The sequence below is a fragment of the Euleptes europaea genome, chromosome 19 (assembly GCF_029931775.1).
Source record: "Euleptes europaea isolate rEulEur1 chromosome 19, rEulEur1.hap1, whole genome shotgun sequence".
In the NCBI taxonomy this organism is placed as follows: Eukaryota; Metazoa; Chordata; class Lepidosauria; order Squamata; family Sphaerodactylidae; genus Euleptes; species Euleptes europaea.
The window spans coordinates 21,068,162-21,095,646 of NC_079330.1; the positions used below are offsets into that span (position 1 = coordinate 21,068,162).

The 27,485-nt window shown below is 46.2% G+C and overlaps 1 protein-coding gene across 1 annotated transcript in view; it reads right to left on the minus strand.

The window, feature by feature from the left end:
• Window positions 1-13,544: 13,544 nt before the first annotated feature.
• The window catches only part of ATP2A3 (ATPase sarcoplasmic/endoplasmic reticulum Ca2+ transporting 3), a 74,385-nt gene continuing 60,444 nt past the window's right edge, over window positions 13,545-27,485 (minus strand). The window contains exons 14-19 of the mRNA XM_056865641.1: window positions 25,429-25,631; window positions 24,448-24,533; window positions 22,889-23,022; window positions 22,183-22,300; window positions 19,646-19,763; window positions 13,545-13,866 (exon numbers count right to left, since the gene is read on the minus strand). Coding sequence (XP_056721619.1) covers window positions 13,847-13,866; window positions 19,646-19,763; window positions 22,183-22,300; window positions 22,889-23,022; window positions 24,448-24,533; window positions 25,429-25,631 — 679 coding nt within the window. The 3' untranslated portion in view covers window positions 13,545-13,846. The remainder of the gene's footprint in view (window positions 13,867-19,645; window positions 19,764-22,182; window positions 22,301-22,888; window positions 23,023-24,447; window positions 24,534-25,428; window positions 25,632-27,485) is intronic.

Genomic DNA, 27,485 nt, shown 5'->3' on the forward strand with positions numbered 1-27,485 from the left:
GACGTTGTGTACATTCCAAGCACGATATATGGCATTCCTGGGACTTTCCCCTTTAAGCAGAGAGGGGAAAAATACACCCATTTTAATCTGTCTCAAAGTGGCCGCAGGGAGCATTGTTTGGGCTTTACATAATACATAAAACTATCCCATGTAGTTCACAGCTCCCTGATCTGTAAAAGGTGATTAAAGAAAAGGTCCCCTGTGCAAGCACCGGGTCATTCTTGACCCATGGGGTGATGTCCCATCCCGACATTTTCTAGGCAGACTTTGTTTGCGGGGTGGTTTGCCAGTGCCTTCCCCAGTCATCTTCCCTTTACCCCAGCAAGCTGGGTACTCATTTGACCGACCTCGGAAGGATGGAAGGCTGAGTCGACCTTGAGCTGGCTACCTGAAACCAACTTCCGTCGGGATCGAACTCAGGTCGTGAGCAAAGCTTTAGGACTGCAGTACTGCAGCTTACCACTCTGCACCAACTCCTAAAAAGGGCTCCTAAAAAGGTGATTAGACAGGTTAATTAAGGAGATGGTGGTCGAATAGAACTTCCATGTTCAGGAGCAGTGTACCTCTGAATTCCACTTGTTAGGGAGGGTAACAGTTGGGGGAAGCTGTTACATTCAGGCATTGATCATGGGCTTGCTGGAGACATCTGATTGGCCACTCGGGAAACAGGATTGGGACTTTTCGTGTTCTTGTTAGTCATGATTATTATAAATACAGCCTCCATGTACAGAGATACTGGGGAAAGCAAATACCAACTGGGGAAGGCCTTTGTACCCTGCTGGCGAACTTCTTGGAAGCTTTCAGTCACTGCAGGAAAGAGGACGCTGGATCAGATGGCCCTTTGGCCTGATCCAACAAGGCCCTTGCTATATGTTAACTACGTTACCCCATCTGCTCAGCCAGTGGGTCAAAATAGGGTTGCCAGGTCTCTCTCACCAGCAAGAGGTTTTTGGGGCGGAGCCTGAGGGAGACGGGGTTTGGGGAGGGACTTCAGTGCCATAGAGCCCAATTACCAAAGCAGCCATTTTCGCCAGGTGAACTGATCTCTGTCGGCTGGAGATCAGTTGTAATAGAAGGAGATCTCCAGCGAGTACCTGGAAGTTGGCAACCCTAGGTCGAACAGCATTGCACACACCCCAATTCTCCCCCCTCTCAGCAAACACACATGAGAACAGTTTGAATTCGGCCATAGGTTCTACGTGACAGGCTGCATTTTTTACAAGCCACTTTGCTGTTAAATTTAGACGTCTTGGCTTCCTTCTTGTCACCGCATCTGTGCAGTAGGGAGCTCTGGCTTCCCTACAAGGCTTCCTTTCATAGCGGCTGTTACGAACCATTTCCTCTGGCCAAATCAGCTGGCTTTATAAGGCCTGCCTGCCGCAATCCAGATCCAGATCATAAAAATATTACCATCGGATTCTGAAGTCTGCATTGGGACGTCGGATCCGATGGTTATCGGCCGTCCCTTCAGTCACTCCGTTATCATCCCATTCTCTGCCTCTCCACTTTGCTCCAGAGGTTTGAAGCAAAGGTTCAGAGCCAATCGTTTCCAACAGTAACTCTCTCTCCTCCCCCATTTCCCCGACTTATCCCATAGTGGCGGTGGGTGAAAAAACCATATTCTAATCGATTCGTTCAGGCCTTTCACTCGGTTGTCATGTCCCTCGCGGGCTGAGCCCAGATGTAGGGCTGTTAACCATGCAAACAGCAGAAAAACAACTAGGTAAGGGCATCAGAAGAAGCCAGCTAGAGCAGACCAAACGTTCTGACCGGTCCAGCATCCTGTGTCCATAGTAACTAACCATTTGCCCCAGAAAACTTACAAGTGAGGACAGAGGCCCACCCCACAACCCAGTTGGTTCCTCCAAGCAACTGGAATTCAGAGATATACAGCCTCTGGTCTTGGAGGTTCTATTTGGCCAGGTTGGAGATAAACCCCTTCTTTACATAGGGTTGCCAGCCTCAAGATGGGGCCTGGAGAGCTCCCAGAATTACAACTGATCTCCAGACCACAGAGATCCATTCTCCTGAAGAAAATGGCTGCATTGGAGGATGGGTTTATGACATTATATTCTGCTGAGGTCCCTCCCTTCCCCAAACTTTGTACCCCCCCGACTCCCCCCCCCCAAATCTCCAGGAATTCCCCAATCCAAAGTTGGAACCCTATCTTCGAACAACACAGAGGCCTTTTATGCAGGGACATTTCCCCGCAGTCACTCCCGCCAACTGCTTCGGGGCTTCCTTTTGATTTCCACCGGTCAGAGGTCACCTCGCTCTACCCAAGCATTTTGCCCAAGTTTTCCAGATTCTGGCTAAAACAGCATATGGAAAACACAGGCAAAACGTGCGGGGAGAGCGAGGCGACCTCTGACGGGTGGGAAAGGCATGCATAATCCAAAGGACGCCCCGAAGCAGTCGGTGGGGTGACCGTGGGGAAACGTCCCTGCATGAAAGGCCAGAATTAATTTGCCTAAATCTCACTTCCACAGGATGCAGTGATGGCCTGTTTGTGTGTGTGTTTTTAATAGCTTATTTTGTTTTTTATATTGATGATAACTTATGATGATTTTAGGCTGGATGTTGGTTTTACTTGTAAGCTGACTCAAGCAGGAGTCTAGAGAGGCAGTATAAACATTTCCTAAATCAATCGACCTGTCTATTAGGGCCATGCCCTTAGATGGCCTGAAAAGGTGATTTGATAAATTCGTGGATGATAGGTCTACTAGTTTGGCTAACAAATTCATGGAGGAATACAGATGCCTGAATACCTGCTAGTTCGGCTCCTTTTTCGTTCACCAGGCAGCTGATTTTTCAAGGGTCAGTTTGGCGGACTGTGACCAGTTCAGTCCTGTTTGGCAGGTTGGGAGGAAGGTTTCAACACAACCAAAAAAGTTCACGCAAACGTTGAACAGCGCCCAGCCCTGACAGCAGCAACAAAATAACCGCAAGCAAGTAAGCTCAATTGCACAATTTAAGCCTGAATATATGCAAGAGCTGGCATTGAAAACGGATTTGGTTCTTCCTCTGAAATGCGTTCCCCCACCCCGGACAATTTCTCTACTTTTCTGAGCCTACAGAATCCTTTTGTTTCACCGCTACCTTCATTTAGTTTCCCCATGTTTGGCTGAATTATTGTTGTTAAATTACCTGGCCTCACTTAAGAGACAGAAGGGGTGTACAAGCAGGAACATCTGGCTACTCCGGATCACGGTTTGCCTGGAATACCCCATCCCTCCTCCTCCCAGTTCTGGGGACTGCTGCAGACGGCTTCTCCTTTCTACTCAGCAGCATTGTCGACAACTATCAGCCGGATAAGATTTTGGTTGCCCTGGTGACAAAACCCCACAACGCTGTTATAAATAAAGATCGATATAATCTAATACAAACAGCTGTTACATAAGTGCTTGGGTTTCGACAGCAGGTTGGCTAAATGAAAATAGTCAGCTAATTGCGAAGGTTGGTTTGTTAGCCACCTGGAATTAATCACAGCACATCCACAGGTGGGATCCAAGTTCAAATCCCCCTTCGCCATGAAGCTCACTGGGCCAGCCATTATCTCTCAATGTAATCTTGTTAGGGTTCTTGTGAATTTAATTAGGGTGGCAGAGGGAAGGAATAAGTATTCATTTACTTCATTTATACCCTGCCTTTCTCCCCAATGGGGAGACAAATTGGCTTCCATCATCCCCCCTCCATTTTATCCGCACAACAACCCTGTGAAGTAGGTTAAGCTGAAAGAGTGTGTCTGGCCCAAGGCCAACCAGCAAGCTTCTACAGCACAGTGATGATTCGAACCTAGGCCCCCCAGATCTTAGTCCAACACTAACCACTACACCACACTAGCAGAGATTTGAACCTGTGTGTCCCAGACCCTAGTCCAACACTCTAACCACAACACCATGGGCCCGCAGCAAACTTGATGGACTGTGCTAACTATCAGCATTAGGGTTGGGAAATACCTGGAGTTGGGACCAGGGTTGGGACCAGCTCCAGGTTGGGAAATACCTGGAGATTTTGGAAGCGGAGCCTGAGGAGGGTGGGTTTTGGGGATAGGAAGGACCTCATTGCCATAGAATCCAATTGCCAAAGTGGCCCTTTTCTCCAGGTGAACTGATCTCTATCGGCTGGAGATCAGTTGTAATAGCGGGAGATCTCCAGCCACCACCTGGAGGTTGGCAACCTTAATCAGCAATAGTAGTGATACAAGACTCCCACAGCTATGGCAGGGTTTTCTGCGTGCTCCAGGGATTCCCCCGACATGCAAAAAAAATGTGTTTCTAAATTAAAGAGAAGGCAGACCCCACCCCACCCAATCCAAAAACAACAACACCCCAGCTCCTATGAGAACTGAGCATACTGACAATGTTGAAGGTGGCAGAGCACCAATTTGGGCAATTTTGCTACAGCACTAGAGACTTTTGAGAGTTGGGCAAGCAAACAGCGATGCAGTCTCGCTCCAGACACTGGGACCAGAGAGATCCAGGTTCAAATCCCTGTCAAGCTGTGAAGCCCCCTAAAGGACCTTTGTGAAGATAAAAAAAGAGGGGAGATCTTCCTCCTATTAAATCATCAGACCCTGCCCTATCTCCCCCCCCCCCAATTCTCACACCCCTTCTCAATAGCGTATCTGGCTGCAGGTCTGTCGTACAAATCCACCTGTACAATCCAGACCATCATAGCATAAGAAAAGCCATGCTGGATCAGACCGAGACCCATCAAGTCCAGCAGTCTGTTCACACAGTGGCCAACCGGGTGCCTCCAGGAAGCCCACAAACAAGACGCCTGCAGCAGCATTGTCCTGCCTGTGTTCCACAGCACCTAATATAATAGGCATGCTCCTCTGATACCATAAATAGGTATGCATCATGACTGGTATTCATTTTGACTAGTAGCCATGGATAGCCCTATCCTCTATGAACATGGTCACTCCCATCTTGAAACCTTCCAAGTTGGCAGCCATCACCACATCCTGGGGCAGGGAGCTCCACTTTGTGTTGTGTGAAGAAATACTTCCTCCTGTCTGTTTTGAATCTCTCAGAACAGTGCGATGTGAGCAAAAGAAAGAGAAGGCGTTTCCCAAGCAAACAGGCTCTGTTGCAAATAATGTAAGCAATGCAATAAATCCGCAATACTCCCCACCACTCCCTAGTTACTAGCCAATCTGAGCTGCTGGGGAAAAAATTTCCCAACCCAAAGTGATTGCCATGGATTAATGTCAAGATACCTCATCAGAAGCTCTTGTTTGAAGCAAATAATCCATATCCAAAAGCATATTTACATTCCAAGAGGGTAAATGACAGGTGATTGTGCACAGAAGCAGCACCGAGAAGCTTGCGGCGAAAGCTGGCACGATGAAAATATTCAAGCTCTTGAGGGAAAGGAGCGAACGCCACAAACGGTACTAGGCATGCCTACGGTTTATCCAGTCTGCATGCCTGGGCAATCCAAGTGCAACTTGAGAAAACTGAGAGCAAGTCAGGATAAAATACATTAAAGATTCCCGTGAGCCTAGGGAATTTGTCCACAGAAGGGACTGCCTGTTCTACCTCTGTGTGAGTCACTGCTCCAGCCATACCTTGTCCCAATCAGTCGCTACTGGGAACAGGTAGCTGTGCTTTGTCACCGTGTGGCATGTTCAGATCATTCAATCATGCCCAGAACAGACACTCTAAAGAGGAGGCTGCCTGTTGCGTCTCTGGATGTCTGCTCTAGGCTAGTCCTGATCTAGTGAGTTAGGAGGGATTCACTGATCAATGAATCATGCAAGAACAGAGGGGTGATTCATTCTTCCACATACACACCTTTTTGGCTGTATGAATAAAATGCAACTCTGATTTTAATTCCTAGAAATGGGGGGGGGTACTCTTTTAAGTATCAGGGGTGACTCAATTTCTTGCAGGCAGGCATTACTTGGGAACCACCTGTTTCAGTTTCTAAAGCACCGATCAGTTGCCATCTCCCTCGCTTCTCAACTTTCAACGTAGTTTTCAGTCTTATCCCAGGCTTATGTTCTGTCACAAATGAGGCATTCATATATTTATACAAAAGGCATTCAAAAATAAAGCTTACCTTTCTCTCAGGGCTTGTTTCCTCGCAAGGGTGTCATCTCAGGTCATCCCACAACTGTCCATCATTAGTTTCAGCCTTCGTCATGGCAGCTGGCCAGGTAGCCACTGTTGGAGCCTGCTCATAATTTGCCGAGTTGCTTGGATTATATGCCCCAAGGGGTCATAGGGATTGGCTGTGCATCATTTAAAGTCAAGACGTTCTAAGGATAACCGCTGCATTTGTACCTGTGCCGTCAGCTGCCTTTATTCGTCAATGGTATTCACCATATTGATGCACACTCAGAATTTATGCGATGGAACTACAGTTCCCAGGGGGCAATGCAGCAAGTATTTGTGATCCAGTTGAGAATGCTCAAACATGAACACACCTGGCTTTGGGAGTAAGGAAGGCACAATGGCCAAGGTTGGAATACCAGAAGTATGAGCCACAGAATTTCTCTCCCCCACCCCCAAACCCAAAGGCTCAAGACAACTGAGGAAACCATACCTTCTGTATATTGACATCATTTTCTGTTGGACAGGTTGACAATAGAACAGGGGAATCAGGGACATCAACATGAAAACAGTGCAAAAATGCACAGGTGGAAAGCATTTGCAATACAATTGAGAACTATTTCAAGCAGTCAAAAAAAGCCAACCATGTTTTTAGTGTCCAAGATGCTGCTAATGATTTGCAATCAAACTCTGATTCAGAGGAGGATTTGCTGCATTGCTATTTGGTATTGATTGTGGTGTGCCCATCTTGCTCCATTTCATGAGAGAGGCAACAACTTTCTAGCAAATTGCTTTGCTGCAAAAAACATGAATTCGTCCACCGGGATCTAATTTTAAGGCATGATCCAGGGAATGTTAGCTGTGCTCACAGAGCATCAAAACACACTGGAACAAGTTGACTGAACGCTTAAAGGGGTGTGGAAGGAAACGGTGGAAGGGGAAGATCAGTTTGGACACCGCAAGAACTAGATGACCATTGCTGCCCAGCTGGGGCCAAGTTGGTCACCCCTTAACAAAAAGAGTTGGTTTTTATATGCCAATTTTCTCTACCTTTTAAGGAGAATCAAACCAGCTTACAATCTCCTTCCCTTCCCCTCCCCACAACACTTTGTAAGATAGGTGGGGCAGAGAGATTTTGGAGTGAAGTGTGACTAGCCCAAGGTCAGCCAGCTGGCTTCATGTGGAGCAGGGAAACAAATCCGATCCGCCACTCATGTGGAGGAGTGGGGAATCAAACCCGCAAGAACTAAATGACCATTGCTGCCCAGCTGGGAATAGGTTGGTCACCCCTTACTGGTCTTCTTCCCAGGAGGAAAGGGAACACACAACCTCCCAAACGGTTTGTGGAGCTCTGGCTGCAAGCACGGGTCACTGTGTCTTTCCCCACATAGCTGCGGTTCCTGGGCAACGAGAGCAAAGTTCTTAAGTGATGCTGACTTTGGGGTCTTTGGCAACTGGCCAGGCTTCTCCCCATTACCCAAGGGGTGAATTATATTAATGATCCATGTCTGATAACACTGAAGCCCCCCCGCCCAAAAAAGCCATATGGTTTCTTATAGACTTCTTTCAGGGGATTGTTCAGTTCCTTGCTTTTCCCACCTTCTCACAGAAGTAAGAATACCGATTGAGGCTCGTGCACTTTGAAAGATTTTCAACGGCTGTTTATGTTATTTATTTTTATTTATTTCTTTTTGTTAATGTAGGTGGTTTTCAGCTTGTTTGTTCAAGGTTGTGTGACAAAGGGGTGGGCCAAGGAACATGGATAAACGTCTTCATACTTACGGGTAAGTGCGAACCTCCGAGTGAAATTTTTGGCCTAATTTTTCATCTTGTGATGAGGACTCTTCCACACTCCTCTTAGACCAAATGGGGTATAAATAGTGTTTTAAGAAAAAGTATTTTCCCATACTTCCTGTAGAGTGGCCAGAAACAATAAACCACATAAGGGGAGGGATGGATCATGACACTGTGGGGTTGTTGTAGGGTTGCCAGCTCTGGATTGGGAAATACCTGGAGATTTGGGGGAGAGTGGGATTTGCGAGGGGAGGAACTTCAGTGGAGTATAATGCCATATAATCCCCCTTTCAAAGTGGCCATTCTCTCCAGGCGAACTGATCTCTCAGTTGTAATAGTAGGGGATGTTCAGCCATCACCGTGAGGTTGGCAACCTTAGGTTGTGGGCATGCAGTGACCATAACAATCCTCTAGTAGCTCTAAGTAAGAATGAAATATTGAAGATGTTAATTTGCAGGTGTAATCCCAGCACTCCGAAATTTAGGAAATGTTGATTTTGCTCACACATCTGAATGCTGCATTTCCAGTAATATGGATGTATAGGTTTTTTCACCCCTATTAAAGTTGCCAACCTCCCGGTGGTGGCTGGAGATCTCCAGGCATTAGAAATGATCAGTTCTCCCTCCAGTTGGAGAACTTCCAACTTAATCAGCTCTCCACAACAAAACAACACACAACACATGCCGAAAATGAAGAATAAGTTTTCTTTCTTTGTTTCTTAAAACAAATTCCCTGTAACCACACAGAATCTAGAAAGGTGTCCCCCCCTCCCCAAAAGCTCCATATTAAAACCCCTTGACTACATTTATATATTAAATACAGTAACAACATTTCATGCAAAGTATTCTGTACAGCTTAACCCAACTCAGTAGTATAATTCAAGTCTACACATTCCCAGACACCTGGAGATGCTCTCAAACCATTTTTTCCTTCTTTTTATACAATGCTGGTGATCAAGATAAAAAGGGTGGATTCATTGATTTTTTTTTATTTTTTTTTGGCACACAGTTTCTACAGAATGATTGTCTTAATGATATCTTTGAAGAAGTCCCAAGGCCAGTGTTTGTGATTTTTTTTTAAAGTAAAATAATTACACGCTTCTCTGGCAGATGAAATGCTGTCTTCCTAAAATCAGAGCGTAGCTGTCTCAACTTCTAGAGAGGTTGTGGCTTACTCAAGTTAAACCCAAGGGCGTGTTAGTGAAAATTAGAGGCTAAATATCAAATTCAAAGCATACTAGATCAACTTTCATGGCCTCCCACGAAGAATTCTAGTTTATTTTTGGAGGCGTGGCTCCAGACAGGGAGAGAAGAGGTTGCTACACCCCTCATGCTTCTCCTCCCTTTCTTTGTTTGCTGGTCAGGAGAACCTCAAAGTTCATCTCCAGCCACAGAGCTCTACATACCCCACTGCTTGCTAAGCACTCATCCTGCACCATGTTATTCCTCCAGGGGAGTTCCCAGGTTTGCATCTATGAGGACTCTGCTGCCAAAGTTATGGGGGGCGTCATCTTTGGTGGGGTTGCTGCTTCTTCCTTAAGCGGTAGAGAAAGTCGGCATATAAAAACCAACTCTTACTCCGCGGGGGCAGCAAAGAGCCCCTGCTGCTTGCCTTTGCTCCACCCACATCAACATTGCTATGGAAACATGCCAGGTGAGCAGAAATCTGGGGGCCACCCAGGCCAGACCCTGAACAGAAGGGTAGAAACTGGTGATTTAATATTTTATAATTTTTTACTTCATACTTCCCTCCCCCCAATTCATCTTCCGTCACATGCAGGAATTTTCTTCCCCGAGTGCTGTTTCTTTCTGCAGCTGATCCCTCCACATCCACAATGAGTGATCACACAGTAGAGAATAAAAGATCAAGTCACACAGCCAGTCAAATTTGACTACATGAATGTGACAGCCAGAACACATGCAAGTGAGGGCAACGGAAATCAATAAGCAAACATTTCCTCGAGGGCTGCTGGAAAGGCACCCTAAAGGAGAGCAATTTTTCAGGACTTCCATACACAAACAGTGGTTTCACATCACCTCTACCAAAAGAGCCGTTGCCCTATAACCCAGAGTTATTCCTGGAATTCTTTGGCTGGAAGCCATGATAGATTAAGTGAGGTTGAAAAACTAATGTTTAGATTGCATATAGCGAACTCTCAGAATGAGTTGAGATATACTTGAAGATAAGCTAGCTGAAACTAGGGGCGAAATCGCATGGTCGCTTTAGCCTCCTTTAGTCCCTGTTTCAGCCAGGATTCAGCCAGGATCGAACGCGTGCGTTTTCGCTGAATGTGCGTTTGATCCTAGCTGAATCCTGGCTGAAACAGGGAATAAAGGAGGCTAAAGCGACCGTGCGTTTTTGCCCTAGGAGTGAACAAAAGGATGGACACGCATACTGGGCTGCCATCTGTTTTTCTGGCAGGCCTCCTGCGCCTTTAATGGCTATATGACTGACAGGAATGGGGAGAGGGCCATGGTTCCATGGTAGAGCATCTGCTTTGCATGCAGAAGGCCCCTGGTTCAAGCCCAGGCATTTCCAATTGAAGAAAAGGATCGGGAAGTAGGTGATGAAAAAGATAATGGAAAAAGTAGGTGATGAAAAAGACCTTTGCTTGAGAGCCTGCAGCTGCCAGTCAGAGGAGACAAGTTAGTTACTGACCTTGATCTGGCCTAGTAGCAGGGAGCCTCATGTGTTCAAAACCTATGGACCATTTTTGCATGGTCAATTTTGATGCTCGCTCAAAGCTCTTTTTTTAAAGTGCAACTTTAAAATGCCTTTTCACGGTCCCGACGCAAAAGGAGAAGTTCCACTCCCCCCACTCGCCTGCTCCTTTGTTCCTGTTTGCATAGCTTTTAGCATATGCATAGCTAACGGGCCTCTGTTGTTTTGCACTGTTCCTTGACAGGGATTCTTCGAGGCAAACACCAAAGATCGCGTTAAATGGGCTCTTTAGTAATGCGAAGCAGGTCTGCGCCGGCTTCGCAGTCACTTCTGGAATGACGGTTCTGCGTGCAAAATTTAAAAAGATACGCAGGGCAATTCGGCCTGGAACGCGCTGCTAATTACCATGCAAAAATGGCCATGGTGTTTCTCCACATGATGGATTGATGGGAAAGCTGAATCTGCAAAGTCTTTTTTGCTGAATTCGTAGCTCAGCTGTTGTTCAAATCCCTCAGTTCCCCCCAGCAAATTCCATTTCCACAACCGCCACCATCCCATAAAGTCCTTGTTTACTTAACATTGCCAGTTCAAAAAAGAGGCAGCTCTTGGGGGATTCTGAAATGTGCCTCAATGGTCCTGGCAAAGGTTTAAGCTTTCTTAAGATTCTTTTAAGATTCTTTCCCTACCAATCCCCCTCCCCCAAATCTGGCAAAGCGATTAACCAAAAACCGCCCTTCTTGCATCAAATTCCACATGTGTATACATCTGCAGCAAACATCTGTGCCAGAAGAGCAGGGTACCCCCAAAGAATTGAGCAATGCCATATTTGCACACGGCAGAGAGCACTCACATTTACACTAGTGCAAGACCACTGATAATCACAACCCCCAAACTCTAATGTAACCAGACTAATGATAATTTTTCTCCATTTAAAGGAAGGGTGACTTAGGAAATTATAGTTGAATTTTATTTTCACAGATGGCAGAGCTGAGAGCAGATATCAGAAACTTCATCTGGCCTTCAATGCCACGTATATCCCTGCAAAAGTCTCATCTAGACATCAGTAGGACTGAATGTTTAACTAGCACAGGGTTCATAAAATTGGGTGAATAAGTATTGGGTGCATAAGTATAGAAAAGTTCTCATGGACACCGGATGTAGATGACAGGACAGGGACTCACCTCCCCACCCAATCTCCCATTCCCCTGTTCTCAGCTGGCTAACCTTGTTTTTCATTCCTATTGCAACTCACTGTTCTCTCTAGGGTTTTTGGACAAGGTTCCTGAGTATTATAAAAGAGGCCCCCAAAAAGTGACAGAAGCAGCTTTTCAGTAGTTAGGGTTAGGAATGTTCACACATGCAGATAGGGAGGGAGGGCAGAGGAAGATGACTGGCTCATTGGCTCCTGCTGCCACGGTCCTTTGCCCTGAGAAAGCTTTTCTTTTATGGATTTTTTTTTTGGGGGGGGGGAGAACATAAGAAAAGCCATGCTGGATCAGACCAAGGTCCATCAAGTCCAGCACTCTGTTCACACAGCGGTCAACCAGGTGCCTCTAGGAAGCCCACAAACAAGACTGACTGCAGCAGCATTCTCCTGCCTATGTTCTACAGCACCTAATATAACAGGCATGCTCCTCTGATCCTGGAGAGAATAGGTATGCCTCGTGACTAGTATCCATTTTTTACAAGTAGCCGTGAATAACCCTCTCCTTCATGAACACGTCCACTCCCCTCTTAAAGCCTTCCAGGTTGGCGGCCCCCACCACATCCTGGGGCAAGGAGTTCCACAAGGTGATGCAATTGGGAGGGGGCTCAACTTACCAGTGTAAAAGGTTAACCATTGGGCTTTTGTTCTCATTCCTCTCAGCTTTCCGGGGGCACTGCAGCTGCCTGAGCCAGCAATGCTTGGACACCCCTTCTTGCCCTGAAAATATCCTTCCTGTCATTGTATGTATGCTGGGCTCGATGACCCAGAGCACTCCTCTTTCTGAATGCCCTGGTCAGAGGAAACTTTAGGAGCCCTTCACTTGACTTCTAGGCATCACCTTGCCATTGCACATCTCTTACTCTTTCATATTGATCAATAAGAGCATCAATAATTTGCCTTACTCATTTGCTAAAACGTAGAGCACAAAATAAGGGCCAGACGAGAAATTAAGAAGAAGAAGAGTTGGTTTTTATATGCCGACTTTCTCTACCACTTAAGGGAGACTCAAACTGGCTTACAATCACCTTCCCCTCCCCACAACAGACACCCTGTGAGGTAGGTGGAGCTGAGAGAGTGTGACTAGCCCAAGGTCACCCAGCTGGCTTCGTGTGTAGGACTGGGGAAACAAATCCAGCTCACCAGATTAGCCTCCGCCGTTCATGTGGCGGAGTGGGGAATCAAACCCGGTTCTCCAGATCAGACTCTACCGCTCCAAACCACCGCTCATAACTACTACACCACACTAGCTCCCCACCACACAAGCATTTAACAGTGGTTAATAACAAGCAACCAGAACTATGCCTTCTTTTTCTTCCCTGGAACAATTTCTTCTGCAAGGCAGGCGCTGCATCAATCTCAGGAAAACCCAGAGCCATCAGGGCTCAAACCACTAGGAAGTCTTGAGCCTGGGACCCAAGAGAAACCAAGCCAGGGTTTACGCTGTGCTTCTCTGCTAAAGATCTGGCCAAAACAGGCCAGCCCAAAGGCCTCCTGAATAGCGACAGGCCACAGCAACTCATGTGGTTCTATCCTGAACACTATAAAAAGCCCTACACTTGCTGAGCAACCTGAGCCAAGCAGAGACTCTGGTGCCGCTGTTCTAGACAACAGTCAATGACTCTTCCTCGCCCTGAATCTTGTTTCCATCTCAATCCCTTCGTAGCAGGAGCTACATCTGAAAAGAGCTCAACTATCCCTCTCACTTCGAAACCATCACAAACTCTCAGCTTCTAGAAAAATGCAGTTAGGGCATTTAGGGAGGAACGAAGACAACCCCCCCCCCCAGAAAAAAAGGAATTAAATTTTCAGAAACTTATCCGTAAGGACCTCAGATACCCTGCCTCCATAACAGAGCAAATTCTACCCCTGACCCCATAATTTATCTGTCCAGTATTTGCACCATTATGTACAGAAAAAAAGCTACGTAACAAAAGTGAAAAACAACCCCCCCCCCAAAAATCAGTTTTTTGTTTCTTTCGATGATTCACCCGCATTAAGTTTGAGACTCAAAACACATGCATGTTGCTTGCTGGCTTCTGGCGATGTTCTAGCATGCAAAATTCTTCTTCAGTCCCAGTTGAGAGTGGAAGGATCCTTTGTTGAGAAACTGAGTTCACAGCGTTCATTTCTCAATCTCTTTGCCTGCCCGACAAAAAAAAGGGGGGGGGGAGGGAACAGATAGGAAATGTATCAAAAGGTACCATTTCAGAGACTGGATAGCAGATAAATAACAACCTAAAAACAACTTTAAAAGAGCTGGATCCTGTTTCATCCACCAAAAATGGGGCACGAAGGCAACAGAATCTGGCAGTCAGAGATACACAGCCGCTGAAGATGGAGGTTCCACGTCATCACTGTGGTCTTGTTAAGCCTCCTTCTCAGCCACTAATTCGTCTAATCCTGCCCCTCTTTTAAGCCGTCTAACACAGAGGCCATCAGTGCATCCTGTGTCAGTGAGTTGCACAGGTTAAGTATGTGCTGTCTAAAGGAGTGTTCACTTTGGTCTGTGTTCTGACTCTACCACCCATCACTTTCACTGTGTGTGTGTCTTAAGTGCCGTCAAGTCGCTTCCGACTCATGGCGACCCTATGAATCAATGTCCTCCAAAATGTCCTATCTTTGACAGCCTTGCTCAGATCTTGCAAATTGAGGGCTGTGGCTTCCTTTACTGAGTCAATCCATCTCTTGATGGGTCTTCCTCTTTTCCTGCCGCCCTCAACTTTTCCTAGCATGGCTGTCTTTTCCAGTGACTCTTGTCTTCTCATAATGTGACCAAAATATGACAGCCTCAGTTTAGTCATTTTAGCTTCTAGGGTCAGTTCAGGCCTGATTTGATCTATAACCCACTGATTTGTTTTTTTGGCAGTCCACGGTATCCGTAACCCTCTCCTCCAACACCACATTTCAAAGGAATCTACTTTCTTCCTAGCAGCTTTCTTCAATGTCCAGCTTTCACACCCATAAATAGTAATAGGGAATATGATAGCATGATCACTTTCACTACATATCCTGAATTAGTCACATAGCAGGGAGGGAAACAAACAAACAAAAAACACAAAAAAAACCCTCCCTACTTTTTTGACACTGCATAATTGTCTACACCTCCATCACGTCTGCCCTCTACACAGACAGTTGTTTTTCTGTGCAACTAGGAGATTCTTCTGCCTGCTTGTACAGGATTGAACAGGGAGGCATCAAGGGCTCAGAAAGACACAAGGCTCAGCATCGTGTAGTGGTTAAGAGTGGTGGAGTCTAATCTGGAGAACCGGGTTCGATCCCCCGCTCCTCCACATGCAGCCTGCTGGGTGACCTTGGGCTAGTCACAGTTCTCTCTGAATTCTCTCAGCCCCACCCACCTCACAAGGTGTCTGTTGTGGGGAGGGGAAGGGAAGGTGATTGTAAGCCGCTTTGAGACTCCTTAAGGTAGACCAAAGCGAGGTTTAAAAACCAACACTTCTTCTTCATCCCCAGGGCTGCCTTTCTACAAAACTCTCCAAGTGCATGAACGCTTCCCTGCTTTTGGGCTCCTTCGTTTTAAAATTGTAACACGCTGAAGATTTCTGGTCAGCTTGAAAGCTTGCAGAACATTTTGTGTTGTTTTGGTCGACCCTAATAAAGGGTAAGGCGTGGATTTTATTTCGCGTTCTGGTTCCTTTGAGGAGGGTCAAGTAGCAAACCATTTTCCCTCTGATATGAATTCCTTAAACCAAACAATGGGTTTGTGGCACCCTCGGAGAGCGGTTTCCCCCCACTTCCCACATGAGAATTTAGCTGTAAAGTAACAACAGAGGAAGAAAGGATTACCCTACAAGGGCACATTATGACAAGAGAACCGAGACGGGATTTTGCTTTGCCTTCCAAAGCTCAAGGCAGAATCCACAGCTGCTTTGGGCCCGTTGTTTACGAGCCACAATGGAGATGCCCTTATGCAGAGAATGGGCCTTCTATGGTCTCTAGCCAAACAGGACGCTCCCTTGTTTTCCCACACTTATGAAACTGTTGATATGGCCAATTTGGCCCTGAACCAATATCACACTGAGATAAAAATAAAGAAAAAGGAAAAGATCTAAATAGCCCATAAGAAAATTAGTATTTTTTAATCTTGATCGACTGGGGAAATTTTTTGACAATTGCCAATGTAGTATTCAAAACCACCCCTGCTAAAACTACCTCTTTCACTAACAATCGAAGGAAATTTTGGTGTCCTACCACTGGATCATAAGGTCCCCCCTCTTTCAAGAGGGAAATTTACCAGCTTGCTGGTCTACCCATTTGGAAGCTAGAGTTGCCGTTCTTCTAGAAACCCCCGATGCCTGGTACTAGTTAATGAACTGGAAAACAGGCAGAGTATAGAAAGGACCCCGGTAGCTCTGGCCAAACTATTAGAACTTTTAACACCGGCCTTTACCTGCACAGCATGAAGAACCAAGGATTTCTATAGCCCATGGCTCAATAAGGCTTGTTTTTCCTAAATGTCGCAATTGATTTAAGAGGATTTGTAGATTTCCTCCTGCACCTTGGAATCATATCATTAGATGGGTCCAAAGGGCTCCAATTCTGAATTTGTTAATTTACTTCAAGTATCTCAGAACACCTTTCACCTCAATCCATTTTCAAACCATGCCAACGGCTTTGCTAGATGGATATAACTCCCAAATACTGTGGGCCTCTATGCATCTCTGGAGCCACAGTTCCAGAGGACCTAATGCATTATACCTTATTTTGTCCTCTTTATACAGAGCCCAGATCTAAATTTCTAAATGACCTAAATCTCTTGACCGGGCGTTATTGCCGAATTCCAAAAGACCAGCGTTTTTGCATCTGTGGAACATCTGCTCCGGAGGACTTATTCCACTATTTATTTGAATGCCCCTCTATATGTGGAACCCAGGGCTAAATTTCTTGCCAGGTTGGTTTCTGGCCTAAACACTTGTCCTAGTGCTGAGAAACTAGTATTTTTGTTAAAAGACACAGATGGGTTTGTTTCTTATAGGACTTCCCTGTATGCTCTGGCGGCAAAGAAAATAAGGTCCAGTATGGTTGCTAAGGGAGCTGATCCTTCAAGTTGATTTTAATGCTTGCTAGGCCCCATTGGCCAATTGGAACACCACCACAATTTAGTTATTATTTGTTGTTGTATGCATCGATTTAGCATAGTTTTATTATGTATATTTATTATTAATCCAGAATTTTATTAATTCTGGATTTCCTTTTATTATGTATCTGTGGTATCCTTGACATGTTTGTAATGGCCTATGGCTAAATGCAAATAAAACCATTCAGTATACCTAAATCTCTTTTCAGATTCTGAGGTGTGCTCTTTCTCGTCTCAGACGCCGATCCAGTTGTCTCCTATAGAGCCTCACTCTTTGCCTTAGCAGCCAAGAAAATTCAAGCTAAAGCTGCATTTAATCAGCTTTTAATGCATTTAATGCATTTAATGACTAGCATTTTTTGGTCAGGCAGTTTTATTATTATTTATGACTAGGTTTTATATGTCAGTTTGTAATGGCCTTCAGCAGCAAACACTAAACTTTATCGTACCCTATCGTAATTTATTTCAAGCATTCATAACCGGCGCTCTTGGCCAGCTTTGTTCTCAAGGCAGCAGGGAAGAAGGAAGAAAAATACACAACAAACAGGAAAGATGCCAAAATAAAACCAACAAAACCTTAAAATTGTTACCATAAACAGGTTCAGGCCCTGGTGCTGTTGAACCAATAAACCACACCAAGGGAGTGAAAGGCGGGGGGAGTTTATTTCTGTGATCACACAAATAAGGTGGCCCCTCCAGCTCAAAGGCTGTGAAAAAGAGAAGCACCCTGTCACTCATAATCATATACAATATAAAGCCAGTGTGGTGTAGTGGTTAAGAGCGGTGGCTTGGAGTGGTGGAGTCTGATCTGGAGAACCGGGTTTGATTCCCCGCTCCTCCACATGAGTGGCGGAGGCTAATCTGGTGAACTGGATTTGTTTCCCCGCTCCTACACACGAAGCCAGCTGGGTGACCTTGGGCAAGTTACAGCTCTGTTAAGAGCTCTCTCAGCCCCACCTACCTCACAGGGGGTCTGTTGTGGGGAGGGGAAGGTGATTGTAAGCCAGTTTGAGTCTCCCTTAAGTGGTAGAGAAAGTCGGCATATAAAAACCAACTCTTCTCCTTCTCTCCTCAAGTATCAAAATCATTAAACCAACAGATCTAAAACCATCATCATCCGCCAGCAGGAAGCAAAAAACATTTTAAAACCAGTGAATCAAGTAGTATAGCAGATTCGATACTACACACCAAATAAAGCCCTTTCAATTTCAATGTACTTTGCGACTGGATCTCACTGTGTGAAATTGCAAAATCCGTTTGCAAAGGATCGCTCAAGTGCGTTGAAAGTGTATTATTCAGCGCGTGGGAAATAGCGTTCAGGAGAGCATTAACAAGAAAGGGAACTAGGTTCTTGTTTTAATGGTAGAAAATTTTAGGCAGTTTCGCTGCTTTGTTGATTGTATTTGTTGCATTGCTCATATTACGTATTATACTGTGGTACTGGTTGGTTTGTTTTTAATCATAATCCATCTTGAGTTCAAGTGAGAAAAGTGGACGATAAATGAAGGAAACATACAAATACAATACAGACATGAGACAGCAGATAGCAGAATGTACATACCAACAGAACAGACCGCATCACTTTGATAAAGTATTTGAGGAGGAGATACACAGTAGGAATGTCTCAGAATATTTTTTACTTCCCTTCGGTTTCAAACCATACCAACGGCTTGGACAGCTGGACGTTACTCCCGAACACCAGGGGCCTCTCGCCTATGTATCTGTGGGGCGGCTCCAGAGGACCTAACTCATTACACCTTATTCTGTCCTCTTTACACAGAGCCCAGATCTAAATTTCTCGGAGCATTCCTAAAGGGCCTAAATCATTTTCCAGATCCAAAGAAGCTGCTCTTTCTCCTATCAGGCACCAATCCTGATGTTTCCTACCAAGTGTCACTCTTTGCTTTAGCAGCTAAGAAAATCCAAGCTAAAGCTGTTTTTAATCAGGGAACTTAAACTTAATTACTAGCTTCTTGGGGGCCAGACTGTTTTAAAGTTATTTCAGTGTTATTTCAATGCTATTTTAATGATTTGTATGATAGATTGTGATGGCCTTTGGCCGCAAACAATAAACTTTATCACATCAGTAGGAATGTACCTCATTTTTCCGTCTATAAGTCGCCCCCATGTATAAGACGACCCCTATTTTTTTTAACCCAAAATTAAGAACAAAATAGGGGTTGTCTTCCGTGTATAAGATGACCCCCAATTTGGGGGCAATATTTTAAAGAAAAAAATGTAGTCTTATACATGGAAAAATACAGTATGTTGCGGGGGGGTGGAATCAATAAGCATTAATTACCTCTGACCATCATGTGTATTCCAATATTGGCAGCCACATGATAAAAAGGTAAGCACCAGATTTCCTAGGCAGACTATGTTTACGGGGTGGTTTGCCACTGCCTTCCCCAGTCGTCTACACTTGACCCCCAGCAAGCTGGGTACTCATTCGAAGGATGGAAGGCGGAGACAACCTGAACCTCCATCAGGGTTGAACTCAGGTCATGAGTTTACCACTCTGAGTCATGGGGCACTATGACAGCCGCTGGTGAACTTGCTCCATGGCCCCTATATTGGCACTGGGTGGACCAAGGCACATAAAAGACTACCCTTGTGCATATAAACCTGCCCAAGACTTGAGATCCACGGGGAGGATGCCCTGCTCCATGAGTTCAGGGCACACAGAGTGAGCCCAGCGGATACCCGAGATGGGCTTTTTCAGCCAGGGCCCCCAGGCTATTGACCTTTTTGCCCCCATGAAGCTTGCCTCAACTCATACAGTGAAGTGTCCCAAGGATGGTCAAGGAGATTGCAAGGTGTACTCACCCTCTAAATGGTTGCGGGAGAGGTACTTCAGGCCTTCATCCAGCAAGATAACCGGCAACGAGATTTTCATCACAACCACCCACTGCGGCCAGCTGAGAGGCGTTACCTGAAATATCAGCTGCACGACAAGGAAAGGATAGTTTTACATCAAATATTTTATATCTCTTGTTGTGGGGAGAGGAAGGGAAGGCGATTGTAAGCCGGCTTGAGACTCCTTAAAGGCTGAGAAAATCAGGGTAAAAAAACCAACTCTTCTTCCTCTAGTGCAATTTTTTAGACCCTGCTTTTTAGGCAGCCTGAATTGCCCAAACTAGTCCATATTTATCAGAGCTTGGAAGCTAAGCAGGGTCACCCATGGTTAGTACTTGGATGGGAGACCACCAAGGAAGATTATGCAGAGGCAGGCTATGGCAAACAACCTCTTGCCTTGAAAACCCCATGAGGGTTCGCCATAAGTTGACTTTAGGGGAGGGGCTGTGGCTCAGTGGTCGAGCATCTGCTTGGCATGCAGAAGGTCCCAGGTTCAAACCCCAGCATCTCCAGTTAAAGGTGTTCCTTAAACATCCCTGGTGTTCCTTGGAGGTCTCCCATCCAAATATTTGCCAGGGTAATTCAAAGCACTTACCGTGTTCATCTCTCAGATTTCCCATCCACCCAAAGGGCAAAATAAAGCAGTTAGTAGTGGCAGTAGAACCCACCTCCAGATCAGGGACTATGCTTCTTCTTATGCTGGGCCTGTGCATAACATTTTCACCCCCAGTTCTGGGTGGTGGAGGAACTGAACCTGGGACCTTATGCATGCAAAGCAAGTGCTTCACCACTGAGTTACAGACTCAACCCCTTTCCCCATTATCCAGTCCCCTCTCTTCCCCATTCCACAGGTAGCAGAATATTTGGGGGGGGCATCAAGTCACAGCTGACTTATGGCAACCCCATAGGGTTTTCAAGGCAAGAGACATTCAGAGGTGGTTTGCCATTGCCTGCCTCCACATCACGCCCCTGGTATTCCTTGGAGGTCTCCCTTCGAAAGACTAGCCAGGGACTAGCTGGATATTCTTTCAATGTACACAAGCACTGGGGCATAAGGATGTAACTAACTTCTCCCAAAGATTGGTTAATCTCTTTATTCCTTACCTGGCTTTATTTTTGCGACTGGGGTGAATAGAGATTATTCCCCCGCTTATCCTTTCCTGTCCTCCATTAAGGCAAAAATTTAGACTGTAAGCTCCTTGGGGCAGGGTCCTGTGGTTGAGCAACTTTGCAAAGCACTCCACACGTTGATTCTGCTACATGGATCCTACTTATCACCAGCTCTTTCTTCGAGAAGCTTGGAGAGGGTGACGTGGATAAGTTCTAATGGTTTCTCGTCCACACAGTGGTCAGGCATGCTCCTGCTTAGTCTCTGTCCCTTTCCAATGCCCGCAGGGGCACCGTGGCTGGTCACAGCAAAAATCTCAAGTTGCCAGCTGGGCATTGAGAGCCAGTGTTGTGTAATGGCTGGAGTGTCTGTCTAGGAGATCCAAGTTTAAACCGACCCCCCTTGGCCTCGACATTCACTGGATGACCTTTGCCCAGTCATCCTCACTTCGCCTAACCTTTCTCCCCGAAGGTGTATGTTACCCTAGAGCTCTCGGGAGAAAGGGAGACATATAAACGCAACAGATTTGGGATCAGAGTTATCCGTTGTCTTGGGAAAGAGGAGTCTATGGTAGGCAATTGGCTTTCAGGACCTTGGAGAGCTCACTGTGGGGTGGGGTGGTGAGCTGCAAGTGTTATTCCAGCAAGGGCCTGGATCCAAATGGGATCTGCAGGGAGGCGTTCCTCTCAAGCCCTACTTCACTGGGTGGGAAAACTGTCCCGAATTAAAGGGGCCGCTTTTGGATCCAGTGACATGGGATCTGGTGGGGATGGGAGCTAGCGTGATGTAGTTGTTAAGAGCAGTGGTTTGGAGCGGTGGACCCTTATCTGGAGAACTGGGTTTGATTCCCCACTCCTCCACATGAGCGGCGGCAGCTAATCTGGTGAACGGGATTTGTTTCCCCGCTCCTACACATGAAGCCAGATGGGTTACCTTGGGCGAGTCACACTCTCTCAGCCCCACCTACCTCACAGGGTGTCCGTTGTGGGGAGGGGAAGGGAAGGGAAGGTGATTGTAAGCTGGTTTGATTCTCCCTTAAGTGGCAGAGAAAGTTGGCATATAAAAACCAACTCTTCTTCTTCTTCCTCAGCCTCAGAAAGCAGCATGGTAGTGAAAGGGAGCTCTCTTAAGGAAGAGTCATTAGAAGAATGATCTATAAGTCCCCAAGGGGTCTTCTTTTGTGAGAGAACTCTGGAAATGGCTCCTGCACCCACACCGTCCCCTGAGCCCCTGCTTCAGTCTTCCAGTTCCCAAGACTGTTTCCCCGCCATCCTGAAAGAGATCACGCTTGGCCTCAGAACCCTATTAGCAGACCATCAGGCAGCTGGGAAGCTGGTGGTGATGTCTTCCGCTTGGAGACCAACGTTTTCTCACTCAAGGCACAGGTGCCAGTACTTACTGGGAATGGCTTCACAGAGAGAATCAGGAAATGCAGCGCCATGGAAATGACAATCGCCCCAAGGAGCCAGAGGTTGAGCCAGGGAGGCATCCTCAGCAGCGACTGGTTTTCAGACACACTGCGGAGAAGGGACAGATGTGACTCCATCATCTCATCTTCCCCACGCACCCCCAAGAACCCATCCATGTGTCCTTCAAGATTATCAAAATTCTGCATCAAAATCCATGACCGGCATGAACGAGCAAATATGCCTTAAACCCTCAGCCACTGATTCTGCTTCCCCTAAGTAGTAACATTTGAAAGACCTCTGCCTGAGACCCTGGAGAGCCGCTGCTGGTCTGAGCAGACAATACCGACTTTGATGGACCAAGGGTCTGATTCAGTAGAAAGCAACTTCACATGTGAATATTGAGGTCCTATCTGTTGATCGGTGACTTCTGCAATTTCAGCCGCCACTATCAAAATTATCTCCACAACCACACAAATTCCAAGCTTGACTTCTGTCATGTCCGGTTCTGCCCTCAGTATGATGCTCTTTCCCATTTCTGGATATCTAACCACCTCCTCAGGTGTCTCCCTTACATCCAGCCTCCGGGAGCTGAATCATTTCCTCTTCTTTCCATATCCAGAATTTTGTAATCCAGAATTACAAAAAGTAGGAGGAGGCAGGAGAGAAGAGAAGAAAGCCTGGTTGGAGGTGCCGTACCTGTTAAGGGCGTTGCACATCTCTATGGTCACCAGAACCGAGAGCGCCATCGTCGTTGGATAACGAGATTCAAAGATTTCACAGTCGACCCCTTCAAAGATGGGGTTGTCCTCAGTGCATCTCATGAAGTTCCTCTGTGAGGAAGGAGAATACAGCCATGAGTCCGGCATGGGAGGGCATTCCAAAATGAGGAGGTGCAACTCTTCTTCCTCCACCACCACCTTGGACATTCCATTAGCTGCCAAGAAATTACCCCGTCCCACCATGATAGGCTCAATGGTAGAGCCAGGTGATGTGAAAGACCTGTGCCTGAGACCCTGGAGAGCTGCTGCCAGTCTGAGTAGACAATACTGACTTTGATGGACCAAGGGTCTGATTCAGTAGAAGGCAGCTTCATGTGTTCAAGGGTCACAAAATGACCATCTTTGCAGCCATTATTAGTAGAGCCCTCTGCTATGACCCATCCTGTCTACAGGCCCAAAAGGGCCATATTTGGGGGGAGGAGCATCAAATGTGAAACATATCAGGCTCAACCTTTGGTTCTTTTCTAGCTCAACTGTATCGTCTTTGACTGGGAAGCTTCTCAACGGCCTTGGGTAGAAAACAGTCTTTCCCAACATCTGTTACCTTAGATCCTTTGAACTGGAGATGCCAGGGACTGCCCCTGGTGCTTTCTTCATGCACAGCATGTGCTCTGAGCTACACCACTTCCCTCTATTCCCCTTCTAGGATACTACAGCTCTGGGTCTCTGCCTCCCTCCCTATTTAACTGATGCTAATCTACCCTCAACATTCCACAGCTCCTCAAGGGCAATGAGCACGCTCCGTCCTTATTGGTCCATTTTGGGGGGTTTGCCCCTTCCCCTCTGCAGTTTTTTTAAAATATTTACAAGCAAATATTTTTCAGCATGCCTGGGGAGTCCTCACCCCTAAAGTACACAGAAACCTCTACATGGCCTGTAAGCAGCCCTGTTTTGCTGTCTTCACAATGGGCACTCATCCGCTTTGCTATCAGAGTAGTAATTGGGGTGATTTGCTTACTGTATTTTTTATTGTTTTAGGATGATGGTGTTAATTTTTGGCAGAAAATGTGGAGTACAAATATTTTACTTTCAATACAGGCACACCTCATTTTATTGCGCTTTGCTTTATTGCACTTCGCAGATATTGCATTTTTGAGAAAGTCTATTGGAGCCATTTTCCCCACAGCGTCTGCTCACTTCGTGTCTCTGTGTCACATTCTGGTAATTCTCACCATGTTTCAAACTTTTCCATTATTATTGCAGTACATTGTTTTTGTAGACATAATGCTATTCCACATTTAACAGACAGTATAGCATAAACATAACTTTTATATGCACTGAGAAACACACACACAAAAATCAGTGTGACTTGCTTTATTGCGATATTCACTTTATTGCGGTGATCTGGAACCGAACCCGCAATATCTCCGAGGTATGCTCGTAATTAAAAACCAACACAACAGGGGACGGAGCAGAACAGACATTTAAAATCAACAAATGAAATGCAATTGGCCCAAACCCCACCTAGCAACTTACCAGCTGGTAAAAGGTAACTTGAGGCCCTTGGGGATCATACAAAAACCACCAGGTAGCTGCACCGACTGTTGCCAGGCCAACATACACTGCAAGGGGCAAAGAGAGAAGCAAATTGATCACTTGGCCTATTAGTCTGTATGACGTTGTGCTATTCTGCTTGGCTAGCTGATGGAGGGTTGGGGGGGGTCCTATGCTTCCCATCTGCTAAAGCTTCCTCCACAGGGAGGGGCTGTGGCTCAGTGGTAGAGCCTCTGCTTGGCATGCAGAAGGTCCCAGGTTCAAACCCCGGCATCTCCAGTTTAAAGGACTAGGCAAGTAGATGATGTGAAAGACCTCAGCCTGAGACCCTGGAGAGCAGCTGCCGGTCTGAGTACTGATTTTGATGGACCAAAGATCTGATTCGGTATAAGGCAGCTTTATGTGTTCATGTGTTCAACCCTTTCTTTGCTGAAGGAAGTCTTTGCCTACAGACACAGGATGAGGAGAGCTGACACCTCAGTTGGGAGGTAAAATGGGCCACGTTTATTCAATTATTTATTATACATAGAACAAAGGGGATCTGCAACACCCGCAGGCCAAACTCTGTTCCAAATCCATCTGCAATGTGGGCGATTGGCGGGATGCAGAAGAGTCAGGTCTCCTTGCTTGCGCAATCCCTGAATTTATGGGTGAAGCCACCCCGGCTTGGGAGAATAAGACAGTCTCAGGCATCTAGATAGATAGGTTTTAATAACTTACTACAAAATTGTGATCGACCATGTTTTTTATCTCGCCCTTCCTCCAAGACATTCAGGGTGGCGCACATGGTTCTCCCCACCCCATTTCATCCTCACAACAGCCCAGTGAGGCAGGCTATCTAGTAACAAGCCTGCTCCAGTGGGTTTCATGGTTGAATGGGGATTAGAATCCCCATCATAACCGGACACTCTAAATTCTATGCCACGCTGACTTTCACACCAAAGAGAGACCCATGCCTCTCACCTCCGATGGCCAGGTAGCGGAAGAAAAGCCATCCGCTGATGAGAGGCTCTCGGGGATTTCGGGGTTGCTTATCCATGATGTCAAGGTCAGGGGGATTGAAGCCAAGAGCCGTGGCTGGCAGTCCATCTGTCACCAAGTTCACCCACAGAAGCTGGACGGGAATCAGCGCTTCAGGCAGCCCCAAGATAGCCGTCAGGAAGATACTGAAAGGGGAACGTGCAAGAATTTTAATTTACCTATTTAGAGACTTATACCCCATCCCCCCCCCAACGGAGACCCAAAACAGTTTATAACATCGTTCTCTCCTCCTCCGTTTTATACTTGCAACGACCCTGCATGGTAGATTGGGCTTAAAGAGACTGGTCACCCAGAAAGATTCCAATGCAGAGTGGGGATTTAAACGTGGATTCTGCCAGATCCGTAGGGTTGCCAACCTCCACGTTGGTGCAGTGGTTGATGTAGTAGAGAGCCAGCAGGGTGTAGTGGTTAAGAGCGGTGGTTTGGAGTGGTTAAGAGCGGTTGGCATATAAAAACCAACTCTTCTTCTTCTTCAGGTGGTGACTGGAAATCTCCCACTATTACAACTGATCTCTATGTGATAGAGATCAGTTCCCCTGGAGAGAATGGCCACTTTGGCAATTGGACTCTATGGCATTGAAGTCCCTCCCCTCTCCAAACCCCGCCCTCCTCAGACCCCTACCCCAAAATCTCCAGGTATTTCCCAACCCAGAGCTGGTAACCCTACAGAGAAGAAGAGTTGGTTTTTATATGCCGACTTTCTCTACCACTTAAGGGAGACTCAAACCAGCTTACAATCGCCTTCCCTTCCCCTCCCCACAACAGACACTCTGTGAGGTAGGTGAGGCTGAGAGAGTGTGACTTGCCCAAGGTCACCCAGCTGGCTTCGTGTGTAGGAGTGGGAAACAAATCCAGTTCACCAGATTAGCCTCTGCCGCTCATGTAGGAGTGGGGAATCCAACCCGACACTCTAACCACTACACCATGCTGTACTTATTCTCTTTAGCAGTGGCAGAGTTCATGGATGGGGGGGGAGAGGAATCCATGTTCAGTGGAGGCAGAGAGCACCCAAGAATCAGAGCATAGCACAATTGCAGACAAACCAGCCCTATTTGCAAATTGGTGTATTCAATGGCGACCCTGGCAAGGGGCTTTCGAGGCAGGCGAGAAGTAGAGGTGGTCTGCCGTCAGCTTCCTCTGCAGAGTCTTCCTCAGCCATCTCCTTTCCAAGTACTGACCCTGTTTAGTTTCCGAGATCTGAAGAGATCGGGCTACACCAAGCTGCCTTCCCTCCCGTTCCCAGATCACCACATCCCTAAATTGGTTGCCTCTGTATGGTCAAGGGTGGGAGAGAATGGACAAGTTTCCTTTATGGCATGGAGAGAGAGAGAGAGATCCATTTCAGACAGGACCAGAAATGGATGGGGGTGGGGAGAATATCCAAAGAAGTTCTCCAACCCCTCACCCCGTTCCCCCCATTTTGGAGTTCAGTGCTGAGTTAGCTGAATGGTTTTTAAAAAGTTTTCAATTCTGAATCAAAATAATGTAAAGTAAAAATTTTGTATGTACGAATTATGCAAATCTCTTTGTGTTTTGCATTATTCAGAATTTTCCTATTTGACATCTTTTTGCTTTTACTAGTCTAGAGGAGGAGCACAAAATGATACAGGGCACAGCCCTCGGCTGCTGGGAATCTTGTTCAGCCATCCTGCTAGTCTAGCTTAAGAGTTCACAAGCGCACCTTGACATCCATAAGGACTAGATGCCTTATGGTAAGTATACATGTGTATAACAGAGAGAGCTTATTCAAGGCAAGATGTTTGGGCCTCAGCTACAGGAAATCCTGCTCGTCTGTATCTTTACATCCCTCGACAATTTTATTGCAATGTTTATGGTACGCATTATAATGTTTTATGGCTGCATGATTAGTTTTGCAGGCCATACCGAGTCTCAAATAAAACGGTGGACTATAAAATGAAATAACTGAAGTAAATAAAATAAATAAAACGCTTAATCCTAAAGGACTAAAAACTTGGGTG